General features: G+C 40.3%; 1 protein-coding gene across 1 annotated transcript in view; it reads right to left on the bottom strand.

The window, feature by feature from the left end:
• Positions 1–4,637: 4,637 nt before the first annotated feature.
• The window catches only part of LOC132882561 (ATP-binding cassette sub-family C member 2-like), a 153,401-nt gene continuing 131,391 nt past the window's right edge, over positions 4,638–26,647 (bottom strand). The window contains exons 30-31 of the mRNA XM_060915655.1: positions 9,169–9,363; positions 4,638–4,767 (exon numbers count right to left, since the gene is read on the bottom strand). Of these exons, the coding sequence (XP_060771638.1) occupies positions 4,638–4,767; positions 9,169–9,363 (325 nt within the window). The remainder of the gene's footprint in view (positions 4,768–9,168; positions 9,364–26,647) is intronic.

Raw genomic sequence — 26,647 nt, 5'->3', positions numbered from 1 at the left:
CACCAGGTTTGCTTCATTAAATATGGAAAATTTTGAGAGAATTTTGAAAGAGAGAGATGCGTTGAACACCTGAAAGGATTGTATTTGTGTAATAATAATATTGACTGGCTTTTTTTCATGGTATATCAGATCAGGGCTTTCCCCAAAGCACAGATACGCAGCACTCCACCGCGCTGTGCGACATCAGTGTCACGCTGTTACTTGCACACCAAAAAAAAAAAATCAAAACCAATTGGATAAAGCAGAGTACTTTCTGCACCTAAATATTTCCTATTTCCCTCTAAAAATGAGTAATAACTATAGAAATAGGAAGATATTGGGCTATTCAATTGGTGTCCCTCGGGCCAGATCCAGCCCACGAGGGAATTTGTACCTTAAGTAGTACAAAAAAAAAAAACCACCCACAACAAACCATGTCCAGATGTATGTGCTGCTCTCTGCTCTCATGTCTCCACTATGGTCCTGTTCTTGCTTGCACGTTAGCATGTTAGTTCGACAAAATGTCTCTTTCTACTTTAAACAGGAGTGCTCTGAGAACGCAGTGTCCCCCGCTACAATATATTGCAAACAAAATTGCAATATGCGTATTACTGTCCTATAATAAAGCCTTTTGCCAAGTTTCATGAAATTCCTCCAAAAATTGTGAGAGGAGTTGATTTCAGAAGGCGAAAACCCTTCCTGGGCTGGATGGATGGATGGATGGATGGACTTCACCATAACATAATCCCCCTTCGGGCCTTTTGGCCAGTGGGGGATACAAAGTTAAAAAAAAATTTAAATCTCATTTTAAAATACTCTTCTGCTATTCTTTTATTTAACAAAGACAAGACTGTTGTAAGCAGTAATATTTTCCTCTAGATCATTCCATACTATGCACTTGTCTTTTTGTTTTTTGTTGATCCAGTTGTGTGCAATTAAGTCTTAGTTCAGTGAGTGAATATATATATATATATATATATATATATATATATATATATATATATATATAATTATTCCTATGGTGGTTGTTGTACTTTACTAAAGCTGTAAACATGATTACTCATATTTCAAGCAGTGTTTCTCAGACCCCTCATTTGGGATAGGTTTCATGAACTGGCCCTCATTATGAATTAATTGAATAGCCCTGGTCTAGACTATCCTAGTACTCAACCCAGAAGTGAAAATAAAGGGTTTTGCTGCATGCGCTGACTGCCATTCACAACTATACATAAAACCACATTCTAGGCGCTGTCACTAGATAGTGTTGTTGCATGATTTGACCTCAATTCTGTTCCTGGCATCCTGGAATTGGAAAATGAAGAGGTGTGCAATGAAACATTTTTCATTTCGAATCTAATTTTGCCCCTTGCATATTAAAAACAGCAAATTTAATAATGTTGAATTGTACCTAAATCAGCCCGAGATGCCACCAGAATGCACCATTTGAAGTCTCTAATTTCAAAATTTTCCAGGGGTTTCATTCCCCTGGACCCCCCCAGCAGCCTTCAGCGCCCTCCAGGCCAGGCCAGACTCCACATCAGTAGCATCACACTGCAGATATAGTCCATACAGCGAGCATGATATTGAACTCGTCTTCAACTCATTCAGTATCATACTAGCTGAATGGAATATATCTGATAGACCACGAAAAAAAACAGTCAATATTATTTAAATATGTCACTCAGATCCGCGATGGATTCCGTATGAAAAATGCAAGTTTTTCAACATGAGAAGATAAACTATTATATAGACACATTCACAAACAAAAAGTACCCAAATTTATCTCAATAATTCATCATGGAAAATGTGTTACTCAATGTCCCAGATGTAGTTCGTATAAAAAATACAAGAGGCGTATTTCCCAGTAAAACACTCATGTCTATCTAATAAATCTCTATCCTATACAAGTTTTAATTAGTACAGAAACACATGCATGCATTTACAGTATATGTAAAAAAAGACACACATATATGTGTACACTAATACACACACCGAGATCTTACACACAAAGAGTCAAACATGAACTTTACTGTCTCTGTGGTAACCATCCACACAAGAACACTTACACTGAACAGCATATTAATAGCCTTGAAGAAAATAAAAAAACATTCATGGGACACTTGACTTTGCCTGCTGTTTAGTGACTAAGTTGATCTCAAGGCCGTGTCTCTTTCAGGAATAACAAAAAACACTTTTAGATTTCAGTTTTACCTTTCCGGTGTTAAAACCAGAAAAAGTTACCTCATATCAAATCCCATGCAGGTAAAGAGAAGGGAAGATGGCGGCTCAACTCTGCTTTTACAACACAGCTTTCCAATGTCAGTCACCTTTTGTTTATTTGTTCAGGATGTACATATGTGTGGCAGCGGGGGCGTGGCCAAGCAGCAGTCTGTGAATGGAGGGCGGGGTCAGGGAAGGTAAGTGGCTAAGTCATTCTACCTGCTGTCAATTAGTGTGTGTGTGTGTGTGTGTGTGTGTGTGTGTGTGTGTGTTAAAGGGATGGAGCATAAAAGGAGAGAGAGAGCAGAGAAAAGGAGCTCTCATACATGTCAACCTATACGGAATGTTCGTATTTTATATGGATTTGATTCAATAAACGTAGTATACGGGCGTACAAATAAAGTTATACGGATTCTTTAAAAAAAAATTCAATATTTATTTAGAGCTATAATCAATTCCCACGATGATAAAAGAGCGCATAACATTTACAAACGTACTGTACACCACAGAAAGCACAGACAGCCAGTAAAGAGTCTTATGAAACCGCGCATTATCTTGTGGTAGCGAGACTTCGTTCCACTTTTGATCATGCGCACACCGCATTGTGAGAATCCCGCCAACCGGGAAGTAACATTTTGTTTGAAAAGCGTATTTCCACCTGAGCCGCGACTGAAAAGATTCTGAATGGGCACTCCGGCAAAGAAATTCAAAACACAATACAGCGGTAGGTTTCTCCCTGAATGGAAGGACCTTTTCAATGGCATAATCCAACCGGCAGCCTCCAAAAATGAAGAATACGCACACTGCACACTGTGTGTGCGTGACATCAAAGTTGCAGCATCGGGAGTGTATGATGTGAAAGAACATTTCAAATCAAAACTACATCAGCGGAATGCAAGCCAAAGGCAAAATCAGAACATTACAAGTATATTATTGTACAATTCAGAACATTAGAGTGACACTTTGTGTTTTTGTCAAACATTGGAGCTTTGTATTCATTCTGAAGGTTTATTGTTATTAATATTGAATAAAAAGTAACCTGGATACATCATTGTTAATTATCATTCAAATTTTAGGTAAATTTTAATTTGCATCTTATAAGGATTTTATAAGGGAAATAAGGATTTTGGAGGTTGGTTATACAGGTTTGATTGACCAAAGGTTGACATGTATGAGCTCTCTCCCCAACCACGACACATGTGTGAGTGAGTGAAAGAGTGAGCGAAAGCAAGCTGAAGCTCAATAAAGTGTTTTGTGTAAACATCAGCTCTCGCCTGCCGTGCTTCTGTGCTCCACCTGTAAAGGTCGCCAATAAGTCTACCTTTTTACATGGCTAAATGTTTAAGAATGTATAAAGTAATTCTTGTTAATTAGTATCACCATATTAACATTGTAAGTCATTGCCAACTCTCAATGTATGACACGGATTTTGGGGATGTGATGTCTTTAAATGCATGTCACTTGGCCAGGGGAGGGGGTGGGGAAAAATTACTTGGAGGAAGAAGCCGGAGGTGAGCGTGTGGCGTTTGAGAGTCTCCAAGCTTGGATTACCGCGTCTGTTCTCGTGGGAATTATTATTATTATTTTTTTACCTACCAGACTGTTGGATTACAGCAAGTTTTGGAACATATTTCTCTGGACGCATCAACTGGCGAGGTTGCGCTTTCTTCTTTTAATTATCGGAAGTGGCGTCTCGTCAGACTATGAGTGCATCCCTCCGTGGTGCATGTGTTTTCCTTTTCGTTTGGGATCTGTATTACGATCAGACTGGATTACCCTAAACCTTGACTTTGGGACTAATAGGGAAACAAACTCAAGGGACATTTTAGTTTTTTTTCTTTTGTGGGTTTCATTCTGTTTAAAAGTGGCGGCTGACCCCGCACTTCCTGATTTAAGCGGCCTGAGCGGCCGATGTTTGTGTTTGAATTATAACTTCACCAAGTTTACTTGTTGCCTCCAGTATGTTTTTTTTGTTAAGATATCTACCTTATTTGATTCATAATGTGATGAAACTTGGGCATTATTGACAAACTTTGATCGTAATTTATATGTTATGCACTGGTAGTAGGCCAGCGCACGTTAACGTTACCGCAGCCTGCTTTAGAGCCGCCCGTGACTTAAATAGCGTGTAACTATTTTACCTAGAATCAAGGGAGGATTGTTACACACCCATATCAGGAACTGTTACAATATGATTTACTGTAAAGCTGCTTTGTGACAATTTCTACTGATAAATATGTGATACAAATAAACTAAAACTGTACTGAATATTAGCTAGAAACCAGTATGAAGTGTTTACAGCTTTGCTACCTTTCATAGAGACTAATAGTTACATTTCTTCCTTGCTTTCTTTGCTTATGGTCACAAAGCATCATTGAACACAAAACCTGCTGCATCTCTTCTCAAGGTCCAGTTCATGCACAGCTACTGTGAAACGTTCACAGCACTGAGTGTTGTATCGATGAGATTCCAACTTCTCTGGCCAGGGCATAAAAGTGCCCCTTCTTCTCAAATAATACACTTGGGGAGTCGAACTCCACTATTTTCCCAGCATCCAGAACCATCACCCTGTGAGAAACAAGAGAAAGAGATTATATTATATTAACAATCTAGGAGCCAAGATTAAAATACTGATGACAGCTTGTTTTGTTCCTTCAGAACAACAACAAAAAAAAGTTAGAAAGAATAATTAGTGTTTGATGATACCACAGAGATAAATGCCTTTAGTTTGTGAGAGTATTTTTACATTCAGTTTAGCCTTTCTTGCTTCTTTTACATACAAACAGACTATGGCAGTAACATTTAATAAGAAGAAGAGGAAGAAGAAAAAGTCTTTATCACATAAGATAAAAACACATACAGTGAATATAAACAGTGTACACACCCTGTTAAAATGATGAGGTTTTCTGTTGTAAAAAAACAAAACAAAACAAAAAAACAAGACCATGATAAATAATTTCAAAACTTTTCCCACCTTTAATGTGACCTATAACCTGCACAATTCAATTGAAAAACAAATCTGTTAGGGGGAAAAACATAAAAAATAAAACACGTACAATAAGCTGGTTGCATAAGTGTGCACACCCTTAAACTAATACTTTGTTGAAGCACCTTTTGATTTAATTACAGCATTCAGTCTTTTTGGGTCGGAGTCTATCAGCCTGCCACATCTAGACTTGGCAATATTTGCCCACTCTTCCTTGCAAAAGCGCTCCAAATCTGTCAGATTGCGAGGACATCTCTTGTGCATAGCCCTCTTCAGGTCACCCCACAGATTTTCAGTTGGATTTAGGTCTGGGCTCTGGCTGGGCCATTCTAAAACTTTTTTGGAGTCATTGTCATGCTGAAAGATGAAATTCCTCTTCAGCTTTCTAGCAGACACCTGAAGGTTTTGGGCCAAAATTGACTGGTATTTAGAACTGTTCATAATTACCTCCACCTTGACTAAAGCCCCTGTTCCAGCTGAAGAAAAACAACCCCAAAACATGATGCTGCCACCACCATGCTTCACCGTGGGTATGGTGTTCTTTTGGTGATGCACAGTGTTGTTTTTGCACCAAACATACCTTTTGGAATTGTGGCCAAAAAGTTCAACCTTGGTTTCATCAGACCATAACACATTTTCCCACATGCTTTTGGAAGAGTTGATGTATTTTTTTGCAAAATTTAGCCGAGCCTGGATATTTTTCTTTGACCCTACCTCATAGTCCAGACATATGGAGAATACAGGAGATTGTTGTCACATGTAGTACACAACCAGTACTTGCCAGAAATTCCTGCAGCTCCTTCAGTGTTGCTGTAGACCTCTTGGCAGCCTCCCTGACCAGTTTTCATCTTGTCTTTTCATCAATTTTGGAGGGACGTCCAGTTCTCGGTAATGTCACTGTTGTCCCATATTTTCTCCACTTCTTGATGACTGTTTTCACTGTGCTCCATGGTATATCTAATGCCATGGAAATTTTTTTGTACCCCTCTCCTGACTGATACCTTTCAACAATGAGATCCCTTTGATGCTTTGTAAGCTCTCTGTGAACCCTGGCTTTTGCTGAAGGATGCAACTGAGTAAATGTCTGAATGACTTCTTCACTCGCTTTGAGGCAGACAACAGCACCACGGCACAGAAGACTCCACCACCTCCCGGCGACCAGGTGTTGACGCTGTCCCCAGACAGCATGAGGAGAACTCTCAGGACGACAAATGCATGAAAAGCCCCAGGTCCTGATAACATTCCTGGTTGTGTCCTGAGAGACTGTGCCGAGGAGCTCACAGATGTCTTTACAGACATCTTCAACATGTCGTTGAGCCAGGCTGTTGTCCCCACGTGCCTCAAAGCCACCACCATCACATCCCAGTCCTGAAGAAGCCATCTCCTTCCTGCTTCAATGACTACTGCCCTGTCACACTCACTCCCATCCTCATGAAGTGCTTCGAGCAGCTAGTCATGCAGCATATCAAGTCTGCCCTCCCCCCCGCCCTGGACCCTTTCCAGTTTGCATATCAGTCCAACCGTTCGACCGATGATGCCATCTCCACTGCCCTCCACTCAGCCCTCACCCACCTGGAGACAAAAGACTCATATGTCAGAATGCTGTTCATAGACTTTAGCTCAGCATTCAACACAATCATTCCTCAGCAGCTCATTCATAAACTGGACCAGCTGGCACTCAACACCTCCCTGTGCAACTGGCTGCTGGACTTCCTGACAGGGAGACCACAGGCTGTACGGGTCAGCAGCAACTCCTCCAGCACCATCACATTGAAGACAGGGGCCCCCCAAGGATGTGTGCTGAGCCCCCTCCTCTTCACTCTGCTGACCCACGACTGCACACCAACATCCAACTCTAATCTCTTCATTAAGTTTGCAGATGACACGACTGTGGTGGGTCTCATCAACAATGGCGATGAGACAATCTACAGGAGTGAGGTGAGCCACTTGGCCTTGTGGTGCAAGGACAACAATCTCCGCCTGAATGTGGAGAAGACGAAGGAGATTGTTGTGGACTTCAGGAGAGTGCACACCCAGCATGCTCCACTATCTATCGACGGTGCTGCAGTGGAGAGGGTGAGCAGCACCAAGTTTCTGGGTGTGCACATCTCTGAAGACCTGTCCTGGAGCAACGACACCGCATCACTGGCCAAAAAAGCCCAACAGCGTCTGTACTTCCTCCGCAAACTGAGGAGAGCAAGAGTCCCGGCCCCCATCATGCACACATTCTACAGAGGAACCGTCGAGAACATCCTGACCAGCTGCATCACCGTGTGGTACGGCGCCTGCACCGTGTCCTGCTGCAAGACTCTGCAGCACATCGTGAGAGCAGCTGAGAGGATCATTGGTGTCTCTCTCCCTTCTCTAATGGATATTTATAACTCCCGCCTCACCCGCAAAGCCATCAGGATTGCAGGTGACCCCACCCACCCATCTCACAGCCTTTTCAGTCTGCTGCCGTCGGGGAGGAGACTGCGGAGTCTCCGGGCCAAAACCAGCAGGCTCAAGGACAGTTTCTTTCACCAGGCGGTCAGGAGGCTCAACTCCCTCCCTGTTCTGCCCCTCCTCCCCTCTCTGCCCCCTGCCACAGATTCTGCTCGCACACCCCCCTGCCCCCCCTTCAGCATCTGACATGTCACCCTCACAGTTCCCCCCCCCCCAACACACACACATACTCTCAACGTTCATTAACACACTGAACTCAGGGACTGCACATTTCACTTTACCTCGCTCATTTGTACTATTCTGCACTACCTCACCTTAACAACTATTAGTTTATTGTTTATACTGCTTATTTCATGTTTACCTGCTATACCTCAAGTGCCCTTGACTGTTTATTTGCACCGATTTATGTGTGTCTCATCTCATCTCATTATCTATAGCCACTTTATCCTGTCCCACAGGGTCGCAGGCAAGCTGGAGCCTATGTGTGTGTATATATTTTATATATATATATATATATATATAAAAATATGAGTGTTTAGTCTATGTCTAGTTCTTATCTAGAGTGTTTATACGGTTTATATTGTTTATTTCAATTATTCTATTTTTATTTATTGCATTGCCTGTTTGCACCGTGGGTCAGAGAGGACTGAAATTTCATCTGTGCTGTATGTCGAGCATGTTTAGCATATCTGACAATAAAGTTGACTTGACTTGATTTGGGGTTAATCAGAGTCATTTTAATTGATGGCCGGTGTGAACCCAAAAAGACTGAATGCTGTAATTAAATCAAAAGGTGCTTCAACAAAGTATTAGTTTAAGGGTGTGCACACTTATGCAACCAGTTTATTGTATGTTTTTTATTTGTTTTTTCCCCTAACAGATTTGTTTGTTTTTCAATAGAATTGTACAGGTTATAGGTCACATTAAAGGTGGGGAAAGTTTTGAAATTATTTATCGTGGTCTCATTTTTTTTTTACCTCAGAAAAAACGATCATTTTAACGGGGTGTGCCATGAGTGGAGATACTCAGATGAGCGGGTGGGATCATTCGAATGAGCTCCACTTGTGACATAGAAAGGGAAAATAAATTTGAAGGCTTGCTGAGGCATATGTTTTCTGAAATAGGCAGCACAAAAGAAACTGACTGGGTTTATCTTATTTCAGAGTTTGTGGGTTGGTAGACACTCCAGAGACCCAAAAGTATGTGCACAAGCACTGAAAAGGGGAGTTTTCATAATATGTTCCCTTTAAATAAAGGCCTGAATATCACAGTATAAAGCTCTGTGTACGCTTCCCTTTATTTATTTATTTATTTTTGGGTATGAGGTGTTTGGAAGAAATCCGAATGAAGAAAGTTTAGTCAAAGTTTGAACTAACATTATTTGAATACTGAAATCAAGAGTAAAATTTCATTCGCAAATGAAGTACTTCAATCAGACGGAGTTCTTCAAACAGTTTCATATTAGCAAATACGACATTCCAACATATTTGAGTAGTGAGTACTCTTTTCGTTTAATCATTTCCACTGTCAGATTTTACCGTGTGCTGTTCAGGATGGTGTGGATGCGGTGGGCGATGGTGAGCACAGTGCATTGGGAGAACTCTTGGTTGATGGTGCTCTGTATCAGTTCATCTGTCTCTAAATCTACAGCAGCCGTGGCCTCATCCAGGATCAGGATCTTTGACTTTCGTAGCAAAGCCCTAGCCAGACACAGCAGCTGTCTCTGGCCCACACTGTACAAAAAAATAATAATACAATTAAATAAAAAATATATGATTACAAACTATCTAAATGCAGTAGTGACTGTTCAGTTGAGATCTAAATGAGTTAGCCTCCCACATTTGTACATTCTATCCATGTCAATTTTCACTGAACAAAGTGAATAAATTAATACTTGCATTAATAAACTAATAAAAGTCTGGAATAATAAGCATAAGAAAAAAAGCAAAAAAAAAAAGATTAAAAACAGACAACACTTCTAAATTCATATACACATGGCAGATAGAGGGACTCAGTGACTCCATCCATCCATTATCTCATCTCATTATCTCTAGCCGCTTTATCCTGTTCTACAGGGTCGCAGGCAAGCTGGAGCCTATCCCAGCTGACTACGGGCGAAATGCGGCGTACACCCTGAACAAGTCGCCAGGTCATCACAGGGCTGACACATACTGTAGACACAGACAACCATTCACACTCACATTCACACCTACGGTCAATTTAGAGTCGCCAACCTAACCTGCATGTCTTTGGGGGAAACCAGAACACCTGGAGTAAACCCACGCAGACACAGGGAGAACATGCAAACTCCACACAGAAAGGCCCTAGCCAGCTGCTGGGCTTGAACCCAGGACCTTCTTGCTGTGAGGCAACAGTGCTAACCACTACACCACCGTGCCGCCAGATTCAGTGACTCAAACCCTGAAAATGGTCTTTGGGTTCCCGTGGGGAAAAGGTCTGTGTACAGCTGAGTATTTCTTTTTCAGAGAGGCTTCCGTGTAGAGCCTCTTTAAAGGTTACATGTTATACCCCAGGACAGCCTGGTGGTGTAGTGGTTAGCACTGTCGCCTCACAGTAAGAAGGTTCTGGGTTCGAGCCCAGTGGCCGACAGGGGCCTTTCTGTGTCGAGTTTACATGTTGTCTCCGTATCTGTGTGGGTTTCCTCCGGGTGCTCTGGTTTCTCCCACAGTTCAAAGACATGCAGGTTAGGTGAATAGCCCCCAAGCATAACTACGTCATCACTTGTTTATCGCAATGCGTTGTGGGGGTAGTCGGGGTAGCTGTGCAATATAGCGGATGTAAGATTAATTTTATGTGAGAGGAGCAATTTTGCTGTGTTCTATCATGGAAAACAATGAAATTGGTGATTTCAAGAGGTGGATAACATGTCGAGGGTTTACAGCAGGAAAATTGGAATCCAAATCAAGCTTGGTGAGAAGGTAAGATATAAGTGACAAGAATTTGTACAACCTAGAGATTGACTGAGTTTACCACACCGTACAACAACAACATCAAATCTCAGAATGTCTTATCAAAACATTTATAAATGAGTGATTAGGTAAATAAAACTTGATATCAGGAAACATTACAAAAAAAAAATCTTTGGAAACCCGCTGATCTCCCGTGTCATGTTCAGTATAAATGCATTTACTCCAATAAATGCTGCTAGTAAAGTACACTGAACATTATACACACCCGAAAGAGAACCCTTCATAGTTTGGGAGTTTTATCGGTTTGACAGGCTCGTTCGGCTGCAGAGTGCTTCGGAACGTTGAGAGGCAAAGGCCAAAGAATGCTTCTTTGTTTTACAGGCTTTGGAATATCACTAGTTTCAGACGATGAACAGTGTCTATTGTTATAATCTTCTATAATCGACGGCCATTCCGCAGACCATGGAAATACTGCTGGGTCACGGTTTAAGTATGTCTTTTTCCACACCAGAAAAATGTAAGCTACAAACACTTGGATTCAGTTCAAAGGTTTTCGTTACGGATTAAACTTATCCATTTCTTCCTTCTCTTCTCAACTGGCAGCTGATAAAAAGCTTTTTTTTTCTCCCCCCTTCCTCTCTCTCTCACTCTACATGCTGTTTTGCACTGTTATTGGAGATGCTTTAATCTCATTGTACATGTGTATAGTGACAATAAAGGCATTCTATGCTATTCTATTCTAAAAGATCAAATTAGGTGTTCTCTTTGTTGTGGAGACAGTAAGGCACACAACAATTCACTTTAGGCATGGTTAAAACCGGCTAGACACAACAATGCACTGTTTAACAAAGACAAAAGTAAACAATATAGTGGAGCCGACTCCGGGTATCGCTCATAATGCATTGTGGTAAACAAGTGATGACATAGTCAGGGGTTAGCGTTATTGGTGGCTCTAAATTGACTGTAGGTGTGAAAGTGAGTGTGAATGGTTGTTTGTCTTTATGTTTCAGCCCTGCGATGACCTGGCACCCTGGATGATCTCCAGGGTGTACCCCGCCTCTCGCCCATAGTCAGCTGGGATAGGCTCCCTGGGGTATAGATATTATACCCCTTTTCCACAAATCCACACAATTCCCTGAGGTCTTATACTTTTGTCATAATACCATAAGGATAAAGCACCACAGCTCCCTTCTCACTCTGTCTAAACAACCCTGTTCAAAATGGCTGATTTGAGTACCTGTTCCTTTAAATGATAACGCGACACTGCTCACCCCACCCCCTCTTCTGCTAGGCAATCAGGTAGCACATTGCTTATTAATATTCATTTGCAAAGGCAGTTCTCAAGCCATGAGTGGAGAGACTCACATGAGGGGGTGGGATCATTCTAATGAGCTCCTCTTGTGACATAGAAAGGGGAGCCGAATTTGATTGGCTTGGTGAAGCTCTTGTTTTGTTTTTTAAATCGGCACTGCAAAAAAAAAACTGACTGGGTGTCTTATTTAAGAGTTTGTGGATTGGTAGGCTCCAGATACTCAAATGTATGTGTACAAGCACTAGAAAAGTTTTTCATAATATGGACCCTTTAAGGCAAGTAAGATGTCTTAACTATCCATTCTTAGTATGAAACAAGACAAGTTCTTTCATGCAATAGTATGATCATAAGATTGTCCTGTCCTTTAAATTTCTAGGTCGTATTGAAAAGCCCATGTTCTGAGACTGAATATAATAAGTCCACAAAATAAATAAAAACGTTATCATGTTAGAAGCATATTAATTCAAGACAAATTGTCAAGTAAAACAGGCATATATAAGACACCAATCTAAACAGCTATTCTATGTAATCATTATTCTCTAAGTTTTCAAAAGTTGACCACGACACAATGGTTAGCTTTAGTCTCTCGTCAAATGAAAACACTCCATGCATGCCGTTTATTGCTTTTTCACAATGTGACACAACATACAGTATTTAACCCTTTCACCACTGCAATCTGCTCTATCAGTCTGGAAAATATGGAATCTTTCAACATGACAGACCGTGTAAGTGGGCTCATGGATTGGTCGCCATTATCATGGCAGACAGCTATTCCGGTCTCATTGTAGTTGGGAAACCCCTGTGTCTTGGATACGCCGATTGGTTGAGAAGTCAAATTCCCTGGGATTTCCGACAACGTTATTTAGATAAGCACAATGTTATTTTATAATAATTAGGGTTACACATCTTTCTTTTGGGAAATATTACTGCATAAAACATTAATTTACCTGTGTCCAGTTTATTGTCATCAGTATTACATATTCTTATACATATTCTGAGAGGCTCTGGTTGAAATTATGGATTCTCCGAGGTGACTGATATAGTACTATTTTGTGAGGGGCACAGTCTCTCAGTGCATGGTATATTAGATTTATATCCCTCATCAAAAAAATTCCAAACTAAAAAAGTGTTAAGATTGAATCTTGGCATAAACTCACTGGAGGCAGCCATGTTTGTTGTTTACATTAGAGCGACCTTTGAGCTGTGCATGTGCAATGTACCATGCTATCACCTGCCTCGCTAGGCACGATCATGATACGTAGATCTACACACACACAAATGCTCGCAGAGCCACAGTTGTGACTCGAGACGGCCGTATCGCTTGAAATTGTGACGTCAGTTTATGGTATATCCAGGATATACCATGACACTCACACCATATCCATTTTTTTTTTTTAATTTTTGACATCACGAGATACATTGCTTAATCAATGGTGGAACTATTTTATACCATGTGAGCCATCCTTGGCCAATCCTTGCACGGGAATTTTTTTGATGAGGGATATAACAGTAAATGTGTCACTATGGCACACACTAGTTCACTATACTTTCTTTTAAATTTGTGTACTGGTTTAGACTGAATTTATCACCAAGTTACTTATTGTTAATGGTATTTCTGATATAAAGTATAGAGTGTATATAGCAGTCTGTATATGAAGTTATGCAGTGGTGAAAGAGTTAATGGTCAGGTTAATTAATCAGTTTGACACTACTATTTTTTACATCATAACTTTTGATCAAGCAATGCATGTTTTGTATACAATTCCATACAACATACATTCCCTTATTCATTTTCTATACCGCTTATCCATTACAGGTCATGAGTGAGCTGGAGCCCATGTCAACCCAGCTGACACTGGACGAGAGGCGGGGTACACCCTGGAGAGATCACCAGTCTATTGTGGGGATAATACAGACACAGCTGGCCATTCACATTCAATTTAGAGTCAATTTAGTGTTGCCAGTTAATCTAATCTGCATGTCTTAGGGCTGTAGGAAGAAACTGGAGAATCTGGAGGAAACCCACGCAGGTACAAGTAGAACATGCAAACTTCACATAGACAGCCCCTGGTTGACTGGCAGGGGAAAACCTGGAAGTTTTTTTATTGTGAGGCAACAGTGCTAGCCACTGCACCACAGTGCCACCCATATACAGTGTCTTGCAAAAATATTAATCTCCCTTGGTGTTTGTCCTGTTTTGTCGCACTACAAGCTGGAATTAAAATGGATTTTTGGGGGGTTAGCACCATTTGATTTACACAACACGCCTACAACTTTAAAGGTGCAAATTGTTGTTTTATTGTGACACAAATAATGATTAAGATGAGAAAACAGAACTCTGGAGTGTGCATAGGTATTTACCCCAAGTCAATACTTTGTAGGGCCACTTTTTGCTGCAATTACAGCTGCAAGTCTCTTGGGGTATGTCTCTATTAGCTTAGCACATCTAGCCACTGGGATTTTTGCCCATTCCTCAAGGCAAAACTGCTACAACTCCTTCAAGTTAGATGGGTTGCGTTGGTGTATGGCAATCTTCAAGTTATGCCACAGATTCTCAATTGGATTGAGGTCTGGGCTTTGATTAGGCCATTTCAAAACATTTAAATCTTTCCCTTTAAACCACTCCAGTGTAGCTTTAGCAGTATGTTTTGGGTCATTGTCCTGCTGGAATGTGAACCTTCATCCCAGTTTCAAACCTCTGGCTGACCAAACAGGTTTTCCTCCAGAATTGCCCTGTATTTAATGCCATCCATCTTTCCTTCAGTCCTGACCAGCTTTCCTGTCCCTGCAGATGAAAAACATCCCCACAGCATGTTGCTGCCACCACCATGCTTCACTGTAGGAATGGTGTTCTCAGGGTGTTGGGTTTGCACCACACATAGCATTTCCCATGATGGCAAAAAAGATCAATTTTAGTCTCATTTGACCAGAGAATCTTCTTCCATGTGTTTGGGGAGTCTGCCACATGCTGTTGGGCAAACTCCAAGTGTGTTTTCTTAAGCAATGACTTTTTTCTTGCCACTCTTCCATAAAGCCCCATTCTGTGGAGTGTACGGCTTAAAGTGGTCCTATGGACAGATATTCCCATCTCCGCTGTAGATCTTTGCAGCTCCTTCAGTGTTATCTTTGGTGTCTTTGTTGCATCTCTGATTAATGCCCTCCTTGTCTGTGAGTTTTGGTGGGCAGCCTTCTCTTGTCAGGTTTGTAGTGGTGCCATATTCTTTCCATTTTGCTATAATGGATTTAATGGTGTTCCATGGGATATTCAAAGTTTGGGATATTTTTTATATCCCAAGCCTGATCTATACTTCTCCACAACTTTGTCTCTGACCTGTTTGGAGGCTCCTTGGTTTTCATGTTGCTTGCTTAGTAGTGTTGCAGGGTCAGGGTCCTTCCAGAACAGGTTGATTTGTACAGACATCATGTGACAGATCATGTGAGACTTTGATTGCACACAGGTGGATCTTAATCAACTAATTATGTGACTTATGAAGTGAATTGGTTGGGCCAGCTCTTATTTAGGGTTTCATACGAAAGGGGGTGAATACCTATGCGTGCTCCAGATTTCTGTTTTTTTCATCTTAATTATTGTTTGTATCACAATAAAACAACAATTTGCACCTTTAAAGTTGTAGGTATGTTGTGTAAATCAAATGGTGCTAACCCCAAAAAAATCCATTTTAATTCCATCTTGTAATATGACAAAACAGGACAAACACCAAGGGGGATGAATACTTTTGCAAGACACTGTATATAAAACTCCTGACTCCAATTAAAAATAATGATCCATTTCCACTTGTAACATCTGTTCTTAAGATTGCATTGCTGTTGAGTAGCAGATCACTGAAGAATGATTCAAATGGCTCCAGGTAATGTGATGAAAACTTCTCTGCCACTGATACAGCGTCTGATACTTATTATCTACTTGTCTAGCCACAGAGCTTTGATGGTTGCAATCTCATTACCTACCCACATGTCTGAGTGTGCACACAGAGACAAGTTATGAATTAAAGATTAAAAAAAAATATATAGTAGGTGTCTGACATGTTATTTTTCTGACATGGTTTCCCTTCACAGAGACAGGTCACTGCAAGTCAGTGCAATGTTCTTCTGACTGATTTGCTTTATCCTGTGATGAACCATCTCTGTCCTGATGGGAGCGGATGGTTCCAGGATGACTGGAGCCCCCATTCACAGGACACTGATTGAAAGGATGTAAAACATATGCTCTGGCCACCAGTCACTGGTGTGCTATGAGTCTCCAGATTTCAGTCCAATTGAACACCTAAGAACTGATGTGATAGACAGTGTGCTCCACCATCGTCAAAACATCAACCCTCCAATATTATTCCAGCTCAGGGGTAGACAAATCATAAATATTTTTGGACAAATAGATTGTTCACTGTTCTTGCTCAGTCTTGCTCAGTCACTTTTTTTCCCCCTCAGACAGAGCACATGGAAAAGAGGGCATAATAGAAGTCTTGTTCATAAATCAGATTTAATAGTGCTAGAATTCACATTTTTACTTTTAATCCATCATGTCCTGGTAATATTCATTCCACAATTCTGATATTCCTTTTATTTCATTTGTAAACTTTTTTACAGCAGTACAACAGTTATAGCTGAAATCCATAAATGACATGGGCCATTTTTGTTAATATTGGGATGCATACAGACCCCGCATTGATCAAATCCTGTAAATTCAAATACTGTAATTCTCCCTCATTGTTATCAGACAGAAGAAATGCATTACACATAAAGGCCCTGCAACTCTCATCATTGCAAGAGGTATGCCCTTTTAGATGCAAAGGTTAGCAACTGACAAATCCATTAGTTCCTTGCCCAGTCCTATGGGACACCTAACAGACCAGGCAAAAAAAAAGTAGTAGCTAACAAAATGTAATAATCTAAATTATTATACATACAGGACACTTTTTTGATGGAATAAAAACATGTATTCTATTTCCTTCTAGCAGGTTTCATTCATTTGGTTCGATTGCATGCAATATTGTTAGCATATTGCTTATCCTACGTGTATTATGTCACTCTACCCAATGGAGAATTAGCGTTGAATATGGTTTACGATATTGCATGGTTGTCAAGACAACATGACATCACACATTGGAGCAGATGCGAATATCCAATGAAAAAGTTTTCTGCTGTGCGTGCACACAATCATTTCTTTGTCGGCCTCAAAAGAGAGAAGATCCAGTGCTAGGTTTAGGCACTAAATAAATAAACTGAAAACTGAAACTAAAGGTGCGCTGAACACCTGAAAGGCTACCAAAACTTCATTAGATATTCTTCACACATAGAGAAAAACCTACCAACGGACATTGAAAAGCTGGAAAAGAGACACGTCAGAGGTGTAAAACTTCTGCGCTAGTGAGTGATTGTGACAGTTTGTAAACAAACATGGCCATGAGGTTTGCTTCATTAAAAGCAGAAAATTTGAGCGAAGTTTGAAAGCAAGAGATGCGCTGAACACCCGAAAGGCTACCAAACCTTCACTGGATATTCTTCATGCATTTAATCTTCCGCATTAAATATATGGAAAAGCTGGAAAAGAGACACGTCGGAGATGTAAAACTTTTACGCTAGTGAGTGACTGACAGTTTGTACACAAACATGGCCGCGAGGTTTGCTTCATTAAAGCGGAAAATTAAAAGTGGAAAATAGATTTTGAAAGAGAAAGATGGGCTGAACTCCCAAAAGGCTACCACTTGTGGACTTCACTCAGCAAAGCCCTTTTGTTCTGAACAACTGTAATGTAACAGTTAACTACGACCAGAAGTAACTGTGAACTTGAACTGTCACCCTGTACATAGCTTATGTATAAGTTGGGTGGTTGTTCAGATTTTTTGGACTTGTACCATTGTTATTGTTAGAACTTAGACTTTGTACATGTACCATACAGTGGATTGACAGAACATTGAATTACATTTGATCAGAATCAGCATTCAATATTGGTAAGTTACCCCCATGTTCTTAATTTTTTACAAAATCTATAATTGTTCCATCAAATGTGTATGTATAATAATAATAATAATAATAAAAATAATAATAATGTTGGTTGGATTTTCATGGTATATCAGATATATTCCATTCAGCTACTCGTCTTCGACTTGTTCAATATCATGCTAACTGAATGGAATATATCTGATATACCACTCAAAGCCAGCCAATATTATTTAATTATTATTAGCACTGTACCTCACAGCAAGAAGGTCCTGGGTTCGAACCCGGTGGCTGGCAAGGGCCTTTTTGTGTGGCGTTTACATGTTCTCCCCATGTCTGCATGGGTTTCCTCCACAGTCCAAAGACATGCAGGCTACGTTAATTGGTGTCTCTAAATTGACCGTAGGTGTGAATGTGAGTGTGAATGGTTGTTTGTCTCTGTGTCAGCCCTGCGATAACCTGGCGACTTGTCCAGGGTGTACCCCGCCTCTCAACCATAGTCAGCTGGGATAGGCTCCAGCTTGCCTGCAACCCTGTAGAACAGGATAAGCGGCTACAGATAATGGATGGATGGATGGATGGATGGATGGATGGCACAAGTGACTTCCTTTGTAGAACTGTGCTCTGATTGGTTCTTCGGCGGGCAGAATTTTCCTGGAATGCCTGTGAGCGATTACAGACTTGAAGGCACTGGCTTTCAATGTTGCCAAAAAAAAAACCCGACCAAAAAAAAAAAAAGATGAAATAGAAATCAAAATGGAATCAAAAATCGCTGAAACGCAAAAGATAAACAAGAGTCACCAAGTTATTCAAGAAATGAGCAACAAAGAGCATTCAGAAACCACTTACCGCTAATAGAAATTCAGTTTTGAAACCACTAGCCCTTTATTCTGCATGCATGACTCAACTACGTTACAAATATGACATGGCTAAAAGCAGCATCACATCTCAGTATAATGGCTATCTATTTTAATCTTAGAAATAAAAAAAGCCATGTAATAAACTCCTTATTAACCTTGCTTGCTCTGTCTTTACCGGAAAATATCAGACCTCGGTCTTTTTATACGAACCCCGCTGACGACGCAATTCTTACTGTCAAGACCTCGGTCTCATATTTTCCCATAAAGACCTCATGCTCAGTTAATAAGTAGTTATTATAGCAAGTTAGTTAGTTAAGTGCTTTATTTAACAATTATTTGCTGAAGGTGAAGTGAATATTGGTGAATAATAACCGAAACCAAGTCGAGGTTATTATTCACCGATTGTCAGGGTGCAGGCACTTATGGATGCAAATGCAGGGGAGAGCAGGTGCATCGCAAACTGTAAACGAAGCCAAATCGGGAAACTGGAGCCATAGTCAGGGACGGGCAATGGTCAGTCGCTCAGCGAACAGAATATCAGAGATCAGGTGAGAGAACAAAGTCAGAAATAAACATAAGCAGAGTTCAATAACGGGAAGTCAGGCAGATAGTCAAATGGCTCAGTAAAGGCAGGCACAAGTACACAGAACAATACTTCCCAAAGTCAGTGTGTGAGAGCTGAGCTAGGGAAGGTGATTGCTGGTAAATTAGGGACAGGTGTTGAGATTAGAATTCTGGTGACGAGGGGCGCTGTGGCACATGGGAAGTGTAGTTTGGCGCGACCATCTTTGGAGGCTGGGTTTTCAGGCTGAGTTTTCAAAACTCAGGTTTTCAGCACTGTTATTTTCAGCTCAGGTTTTCCGACACCGATATTCACTGAGCCTGAGGCAGATAATTGTTTTAGTATAAACACACAGGTGATTATTTAAAAAACTGTATTAAAATAATTGATTTCAAACTTCAAAAGCGGCATGCAAATGTAATAATGGCGCGGTGCAGACTTGTGTCACTTATCTATGCCGGGTCACATAAAATACTTTGTTTTGCAATAGATTAAATAAATCAAAATTACACCCTACCTTTAGTTTTAGACCAAACTTCGTAGCATCTTTAGTGCTTTTAGGAACCGCATTTTCTTTCATAATTTGTAATTCTTCCTCACTTACGATGAAGAAGCGATTGGCCGCCATTTTGCCGAGTCACTCGACGTGATTATCGAAAAATAGTCTGAATTTCACGACCAATCAGCATGCGTGATTTCCTATTGTTACCTCCGTGTTTAAGCTCATGCACATTAAGGGAAATTAACAAGAATATGAATTCCTGATGGGGGGCAATTGTGTAGCCATAGTCTTTATCTTCACCTCGACCTCAACAAAAAGCTGTTGCTGAATATTTCAGCTATGAGTTGCAGTGTAAAAACTGTAAAAACAAGATCAACTGTGAGCTACTGCTCACTTACATATCCCCCCTCCCCCGCTCTCACTTATATCAGAATGCAAGCAATCGAAGGAATAGGACACTTATTATGAATGGTGACTTCAACAAATAATTAACCCTGAAACAAGTAAGTAAAGAGCAGTGTTCTCCCCAGGGATTTCAAATAGCATCCTGGTTAACTGTCATTTTGAAATAGCATTTTGCTTCTTGAAATAGTGTCAAAATCCACCCGATATGTTTCATAAATACATTCCGTCAGTAAACAGGAAGTCAATGTGGGACAGACCTGAAAATGGTGTAGATGGTATAGAACCCCAAGCTGAAGCTTGGTACCAAATATCAAGCAGTTATGATTTGTAGTTGCTGAGAAAAGTGTTAAGAAAATTTTGTAAATCCACGCTGTATGTTTCATAAATACATTCAGTCGGTAAACAGAAGTTGATGTGGGACAGACCTGAAAATAGTATACACGGTATAGAACCCCAAGCTGAAGTTTGGTACCAAGTGGCTAAGATTTGTGATTGCTGAGAAAAATGGTGTTTCAGATGGACAGAAATATGGAGATACGGACGGATGGATGGACAGAGGTAAACCAGTATACCCCCCTCCTTCAGAGCAAGGGTATAAATATTACTAGAATCTTCTAATTTTTTTAATGACATGTTTAAGAGAACATCTTACATGCATTGTGCTAGGAGGAGAGGTATAGGAATTCGATTTTGCTTGGTTTTGTCAGTGTTTCCACATATCTGCATGTTCCTAATTCTGAAAAGAAAATGTGTCAGTCAGTCGTTCTCGGCATGCTAATTAATCAGTCTCGGCTTTCCAGCATCATCTCCCTCAGCTGATGTGTGTAGGCAGTGAGATTTGAAAGTGTGCGCTGTATTTATAGTATTGAGTTGCATGTGGTCCAAGTGCACAGGCGTTAGAAAATAACTGCCATGATTTTTTTTTTTCCAAGTTGAAGCTAATTCTTCCTCATAGTAGGGTACAATTCCTGGGTTGTATCTGATGTCACATCTGCCTCATTCAGCTACGGTCAAACTTCGTAGCATCTTTAGTGCTTTTAGGAACAGCATTTTCTTTCATAATTTGTAATTCTTCCTCACTTACGATGAAGAAGCGATTGGCCGCCATTTTGCCGAGTCACTCAACGTGATTATCGAAAAATAGTCTGAATTTCACAACCAATCAGCATGCGTGATTTCCTATTGTTACCTCCGTGTTTATGCTAATGCACATTAAGGGAAACTAACAAGAATATGAATTCCTGATGGGGGGCAATTGTGTAGCCATAGTCTTTATCTTCACCTCGACCTCAACAAAAAGCTGTTGCTGAATATTTCAGCTATGAGTTGCAGTGTAAAAACTGTAAAAACAAGATCAACTGTGAGCTACTGCTCACTTACGTATCCCCCCTCCCCGCTTACATCAGAACGCAAGCAATCGAAGGAATAGGACACTTCTTATGAATGGTGACTTCAACAAATAATTAACCTTGAAACAAGTAAGTAAAGAGCAGTGTTCTCCCCAGGGATTTCAAATAGCATCCTGGTTAACTGTCATTTTGAAATAGTATTTTGCTTCTTAAAAAAGTGTCAAAATCCACCCGATATGTTTCGTAAATACATTCAGTCGGTAAACAGGAAGTCGATGTGGGACAGACCTGAAAATGGTGTAGATGGTACAGAACCCCAAGCTAATGCTCGGTACCAAATATCAAGTAGTTATGATTTGTAGTTGCTGAGAAAAGTGTTAAGAAAATTTTGTAAATCCACGCTGTATGTTTCATAAATACATTCAGTTGGTAAACAGGAAGCTGATGTGGGACAGACCTGAAAATGGTATACATGGTATAAAACCCCAAGCTGATGTTTGGTACCAAGTGGCTAAGATTTGTGATTGCTGAGAAAAATGGTGTTTCAGATGGATGGAAATATGGAGATACGGACAGATGGATGGACAGAGGTAAACCAGTATACCCCCTCCTTCAGAGCAAGGGTATAAATATTACTAGAATCTTCTACTTTTTTTAATGATATGTTTAAGAGGACATCTTGCATGCATTGTGCTAGGAGGATAGGTATAGGAATTCAATTTTGCTTGGTTTCGTCAGTGTTTCCACATGTCTGCATGTTCCTAATTCTGAAAAGAAAATGTGTCAGTCAGTCAGTCAGTCAGTCAGTCTCGGCATGCTAATTAATCAGTCTCGGCTTTCCAGCATCATCTCCCTCAGCTGATTTGTGTAGGCAGTGAGATTTGAAAGTGTGTGCTGTATTTATAGTATTGAGTTGCATGTGGTCTAAGTGCATTGGTGTTAGAAAATAACTGCCCCAGAGTACTTTTACAGCTTTCAGTTTAGAAGACACTCATGTTCATGAAATGATTCATTAAATGGCTTGGCTATCTTTTGTGTGAGAAATTGTACAGGCTGAAAAAGTCTGGATTTCAAGTGTTGCAAGATAACTGAATGCTTTCACTGTGTCTAAAAATGTAATGCTCAAATTTGTGATTGACACTGGTTATTACCAAAGGCAGAACATTTTGTAGCCTCTAGATGTTGGGCTTTAAGGCCCATTTATGTCGAAAAATGAATACAGCCATTTCAAATTATGTAACCACCACTGCCCACATACTTCCATGTGTCCTTTACATGGGCCTGGATGTTCAACAATACATCCATTAGAAGGCAGCTCAGAGTTAAAAGCTTCCGACAACAACAAACATGGTGATGGTGGAGGAGCTCGGAATAATGTACCTCTTAAGAAAGAGGCAAAAGCAAAGTAACATCAAATAGATGTTTAAAATTTCTGAAGAAAATGCATAACTTCTCTTCAAAAGGTTCCACCATTTTTAAAGTTTCACACTGCCCCCATGATTTCTGGTGGTACTGCTCCAGTTCATATGTTTCTGTTAGTTTTCAGAAAATATGCACAAATATAGACATGATAAACAGAACATAAGTACAGTGGGTTCCATCCATATCCTTACTTAGCACTGAGCATAAACGAGAGATTAGTTTTTCTGATAGTTGTTTCTGGAGAGAGTTTTTTCAGTTCAGCAATTACTTGACATGATGATCAGTGTATGTGTGTGTGTGTGTGCATAAAACATACATATATACATACACATATACAGTGGTGCTTGAAAGTTTGTGAACCCTTTAGAATTTTCTATATTTCTGCATGAATATGACCTAAAACATCATCAGATTTTTACACAAGTCCTAAAAGTACAACCCCGATTCCCAAAAAATTGGGACAAAGTACAAATTGTAAATAAAAACGGAATGCAATAATTTACAAATCTCAAAAACTGATATTGTATTCACAATAGAACATAGACAACATATCAAATGTCGAAAGTGAGACATTTTGAAATTTCATGCCAAATATTGGCTCATTTGATATTTCATGACAGCAACACATCTCAAAAAAGTTGGGACAGGGGCAATAAGAGGCTGGAAAAGTTAAAGGCACAAAAAAGGAACAGCTGGAGGACCAAATTGCAACTCATTAGGTCAATTGGCAATAGGTCATTAACATGATTGGGTATAAAAAGAGCATCTTGGAGTGGCAGTGGCTCTCAGAAGCAAAGATGGGAAGAGGATCACCAATCCCCCTAATTCTGCGCCGACAAATAGTGGAGCAATATCAGAAAGGAGTTCGACAGTGTATAATTGAAAGAGTTTGAACATGTAATCATCTACAGTGCATAATATCATCAAAAGATTCAGAGAATCTGGAAGAATCTCTGTGCGTAAGGGTCAAGGCCAGAAAAGCATACTGGGTGCCCGTGATCTTCGGGCCCTTAGACGGCACTGCATCACATACAGGCATGCTTCTGTACTGGAGATCACAAAATGGGCTCAGGAATATTTCCAGAGAACATTATCTGTGAACACAATTCACTGTGCCATCCGCCGTTGCCAGCTAAAACTCTATCGTTCAAAGAAGAAGCCGTATCTAAACATGATCCAGAAGCGCAGACGTCTTCTCTGGGCCAAGGCTCATTTAAAATGGACTGTGGCAAAGTGGAAAACTGTTCTGTGGTCAGACAAATCAAAATTTGAAGTTCTTTATGGAAATCAGGGATGCCGTGTCATTCGGACAAAAGAGGAGAAGGACGACCCAAGTTGTTATCAGTGCTCAGTTTCAGAAGCCTGCATCTCTGATGGTATGGGGTTGCATTAGGTATGGGCAGCTTACACATCTGGAAAGACACCATCAATGCTGAAAGGCATATCCAGGTTCTAGAGCAACATATGCTCCCATCCAGACGACATCTCTTTCAGGGAAGACCTTGCATTTTCCAACATGACAATGCCAAACCACATACTGCATCAATTACAGCATCATGGCTGCGTAGAAGAAGGGTCCGGGTACTGAACTGGCCAGCCTGCAGTCCAGATCTTTCACCCACAGAAAACATTTGGCGCATCATAAAACAGAAGATACGACAAAAAAGACCTAAGACAGTTGAGCAACTAGAATCCTACATTAGACAAGAATGGGTTAACATTCCTATCCCTAAACTTGAGCAACTTGTCTCCTCAGTCCCCAGACGTTTACAGACTGTTGTAAAGAGAAAAGGGGATGTCTCACAGTGGGAAACATGGCCCTGTCCCAACTATTTTGAGATGTGTTGTTGTCATGAAATTTAAAAATCACTTAATTTTTCTCTTTAAATGATACATTTTCTCAGTTTAAACATTTGATATGTTATCTATGTTCTATTCTGAATAAAATATGGAATTTTGAAACTTCCACATCATTGCATTCCATTTTTATTTACAATTTGTACTTTGTCCCAACTTTTTTGGAATCGGGGTTGTAGATAAAGAGAACCTAGTTCAACAAATGAGAAAAAAAATTATACTTGGTCATTTATTTATTGAGGAAAATGATCCAATATTACATATCGGTGAGTGACAAAAGTATGTGAACCTTTGCTTTCAGTATCTGGTGTGACCCCCTTGTGCAGCAATAACTGCAAATAAACATTTCTGGTAACTGTTGATCAGTCCTGCACACCAGCTTGGAGGAATTTTAGCCCATTCCTCTGTACAGAACAGCTTCAAGTTTGGGATGTTGGTGGGTTCCCTCACATGAACTGCTCACTTCAGGTCCTTCCACAACATTTCGATTGAATTAAGGTCAGGACTTTGACTTGGCCATTCCAAAACATTAACTTTGTTCTTCTTTAACCATTCTTTGTAGAATGACTTGTGTGGTTAGGGTCGCTGTTTTGCTGCATGACCCACCTTCTCTTGAGATTCAGTTCATGGACAGATGTCCTGACATTTCCCTTTAGAATTCGCTGGTATACTGTAATTCAGAATTCATTCTTCCATCAATGATGGCAAGCCATCCTGGCCCAGATGCAGCAAAACAGGCCCTAACCATGATACTACCACCACCATGTTTCACAAATGGGAAAAGGTTCTTATGCTGGAATGCAATGTTTTTCCTTTCTCCAAACAATGCTTCTCATTTCAACCAAAAAGTTCTATTTTGGTCTCATCCATTCACAAAACATTTTTCCAATAGCCTTCTGGCTTGTCCACGTGATCTTTGCTGCTCATCTGCAGTTTGCTAATGTTCTTTTTGGAGAGCAGTGGCTTTCTCCTTATCAACCCTGCCATACACACTATTGTTGTTCAGTGTTCTCCTGATGGTGGACTCATGAACATTAAAATTAGCCAATGTGAGAGAGGCCTTCAGTTGCTTAGAAGTTACCCTGGGGTCCTTTGTGACCTCGCCAACTATTACATGCCTTGTTCTTGGAGTGATCTTTGTTGGTCGACCACTCCTGGGGAGGGTAACAATGGTCTTGAATTTCCTCCATTTGTACACAGTCTGTCTGACTGTAGATTGGTGGAGTCCAAACTCTTTAGAGATGGTTTTGTAACCTTTTCCAGCCTGAAGAGCATCAACAACACTTTTTCTGAGGTCCTCGGAAATCTCCTTTGTTCATGCCATGATACACTTCCACAAACATGTGTTGTGAAGATCAGACTTTGATAGATCCCTTTTCTTTAAATAAAACAGGGTGCCCACTGACACCTGATTGTCATCCCATTGATTGAAAACACCTGACTCTAATTTCACCTTCAAATTAACTCCTAATCCTAGAGGTTCACATACTTTTGCCACTCACAGATATGTAATATTGGATCATTTTCCTCAATAAATAAATGACCAAGTATAATATTTTTGTTGCATTTGTTTAACTGGGTTCTCGTTATCTACTTTTAGGACTTGTGTGAAAATCTGATGTTGTTTTAGGTCATATTTATGCAGAAATATAGAAAATTCTAAAGGGTTCACAAACTTTCAAGCACCACGGTACACACACACACACACACACACACACACACACACACACACACACGTGTAGTCAGCCAAATGCATCTTTTGTATGTGCTGCTCATGCAGACTCACAGGGCAATGAAACATCCTCAGGAGTAAAGTGCAAAATGCAGACTGCCCTCTTCCACATACTTGATACTTGAGTT

Source organism: Neoarius graeffei, chromosome 3, assembly GCF_027579695.1.
Source record: "Neoarius graeffei isolate fNeoGra1 chromosome 3, fNeoGra1.pri, whole genome shotgun sequence".
Classification (NCBI taxonomy): domain Eukaryota; kingdom Metazoa; phylum Chordata; class Actinopteri; order Siluriformes; family Ariidae; genus Neoarius; species Neoarius graeffei.
Note: the sequence above shows the minus strand (reverse complement) of the source record. Positions and strands in the feature narration are given on the sequence as shown.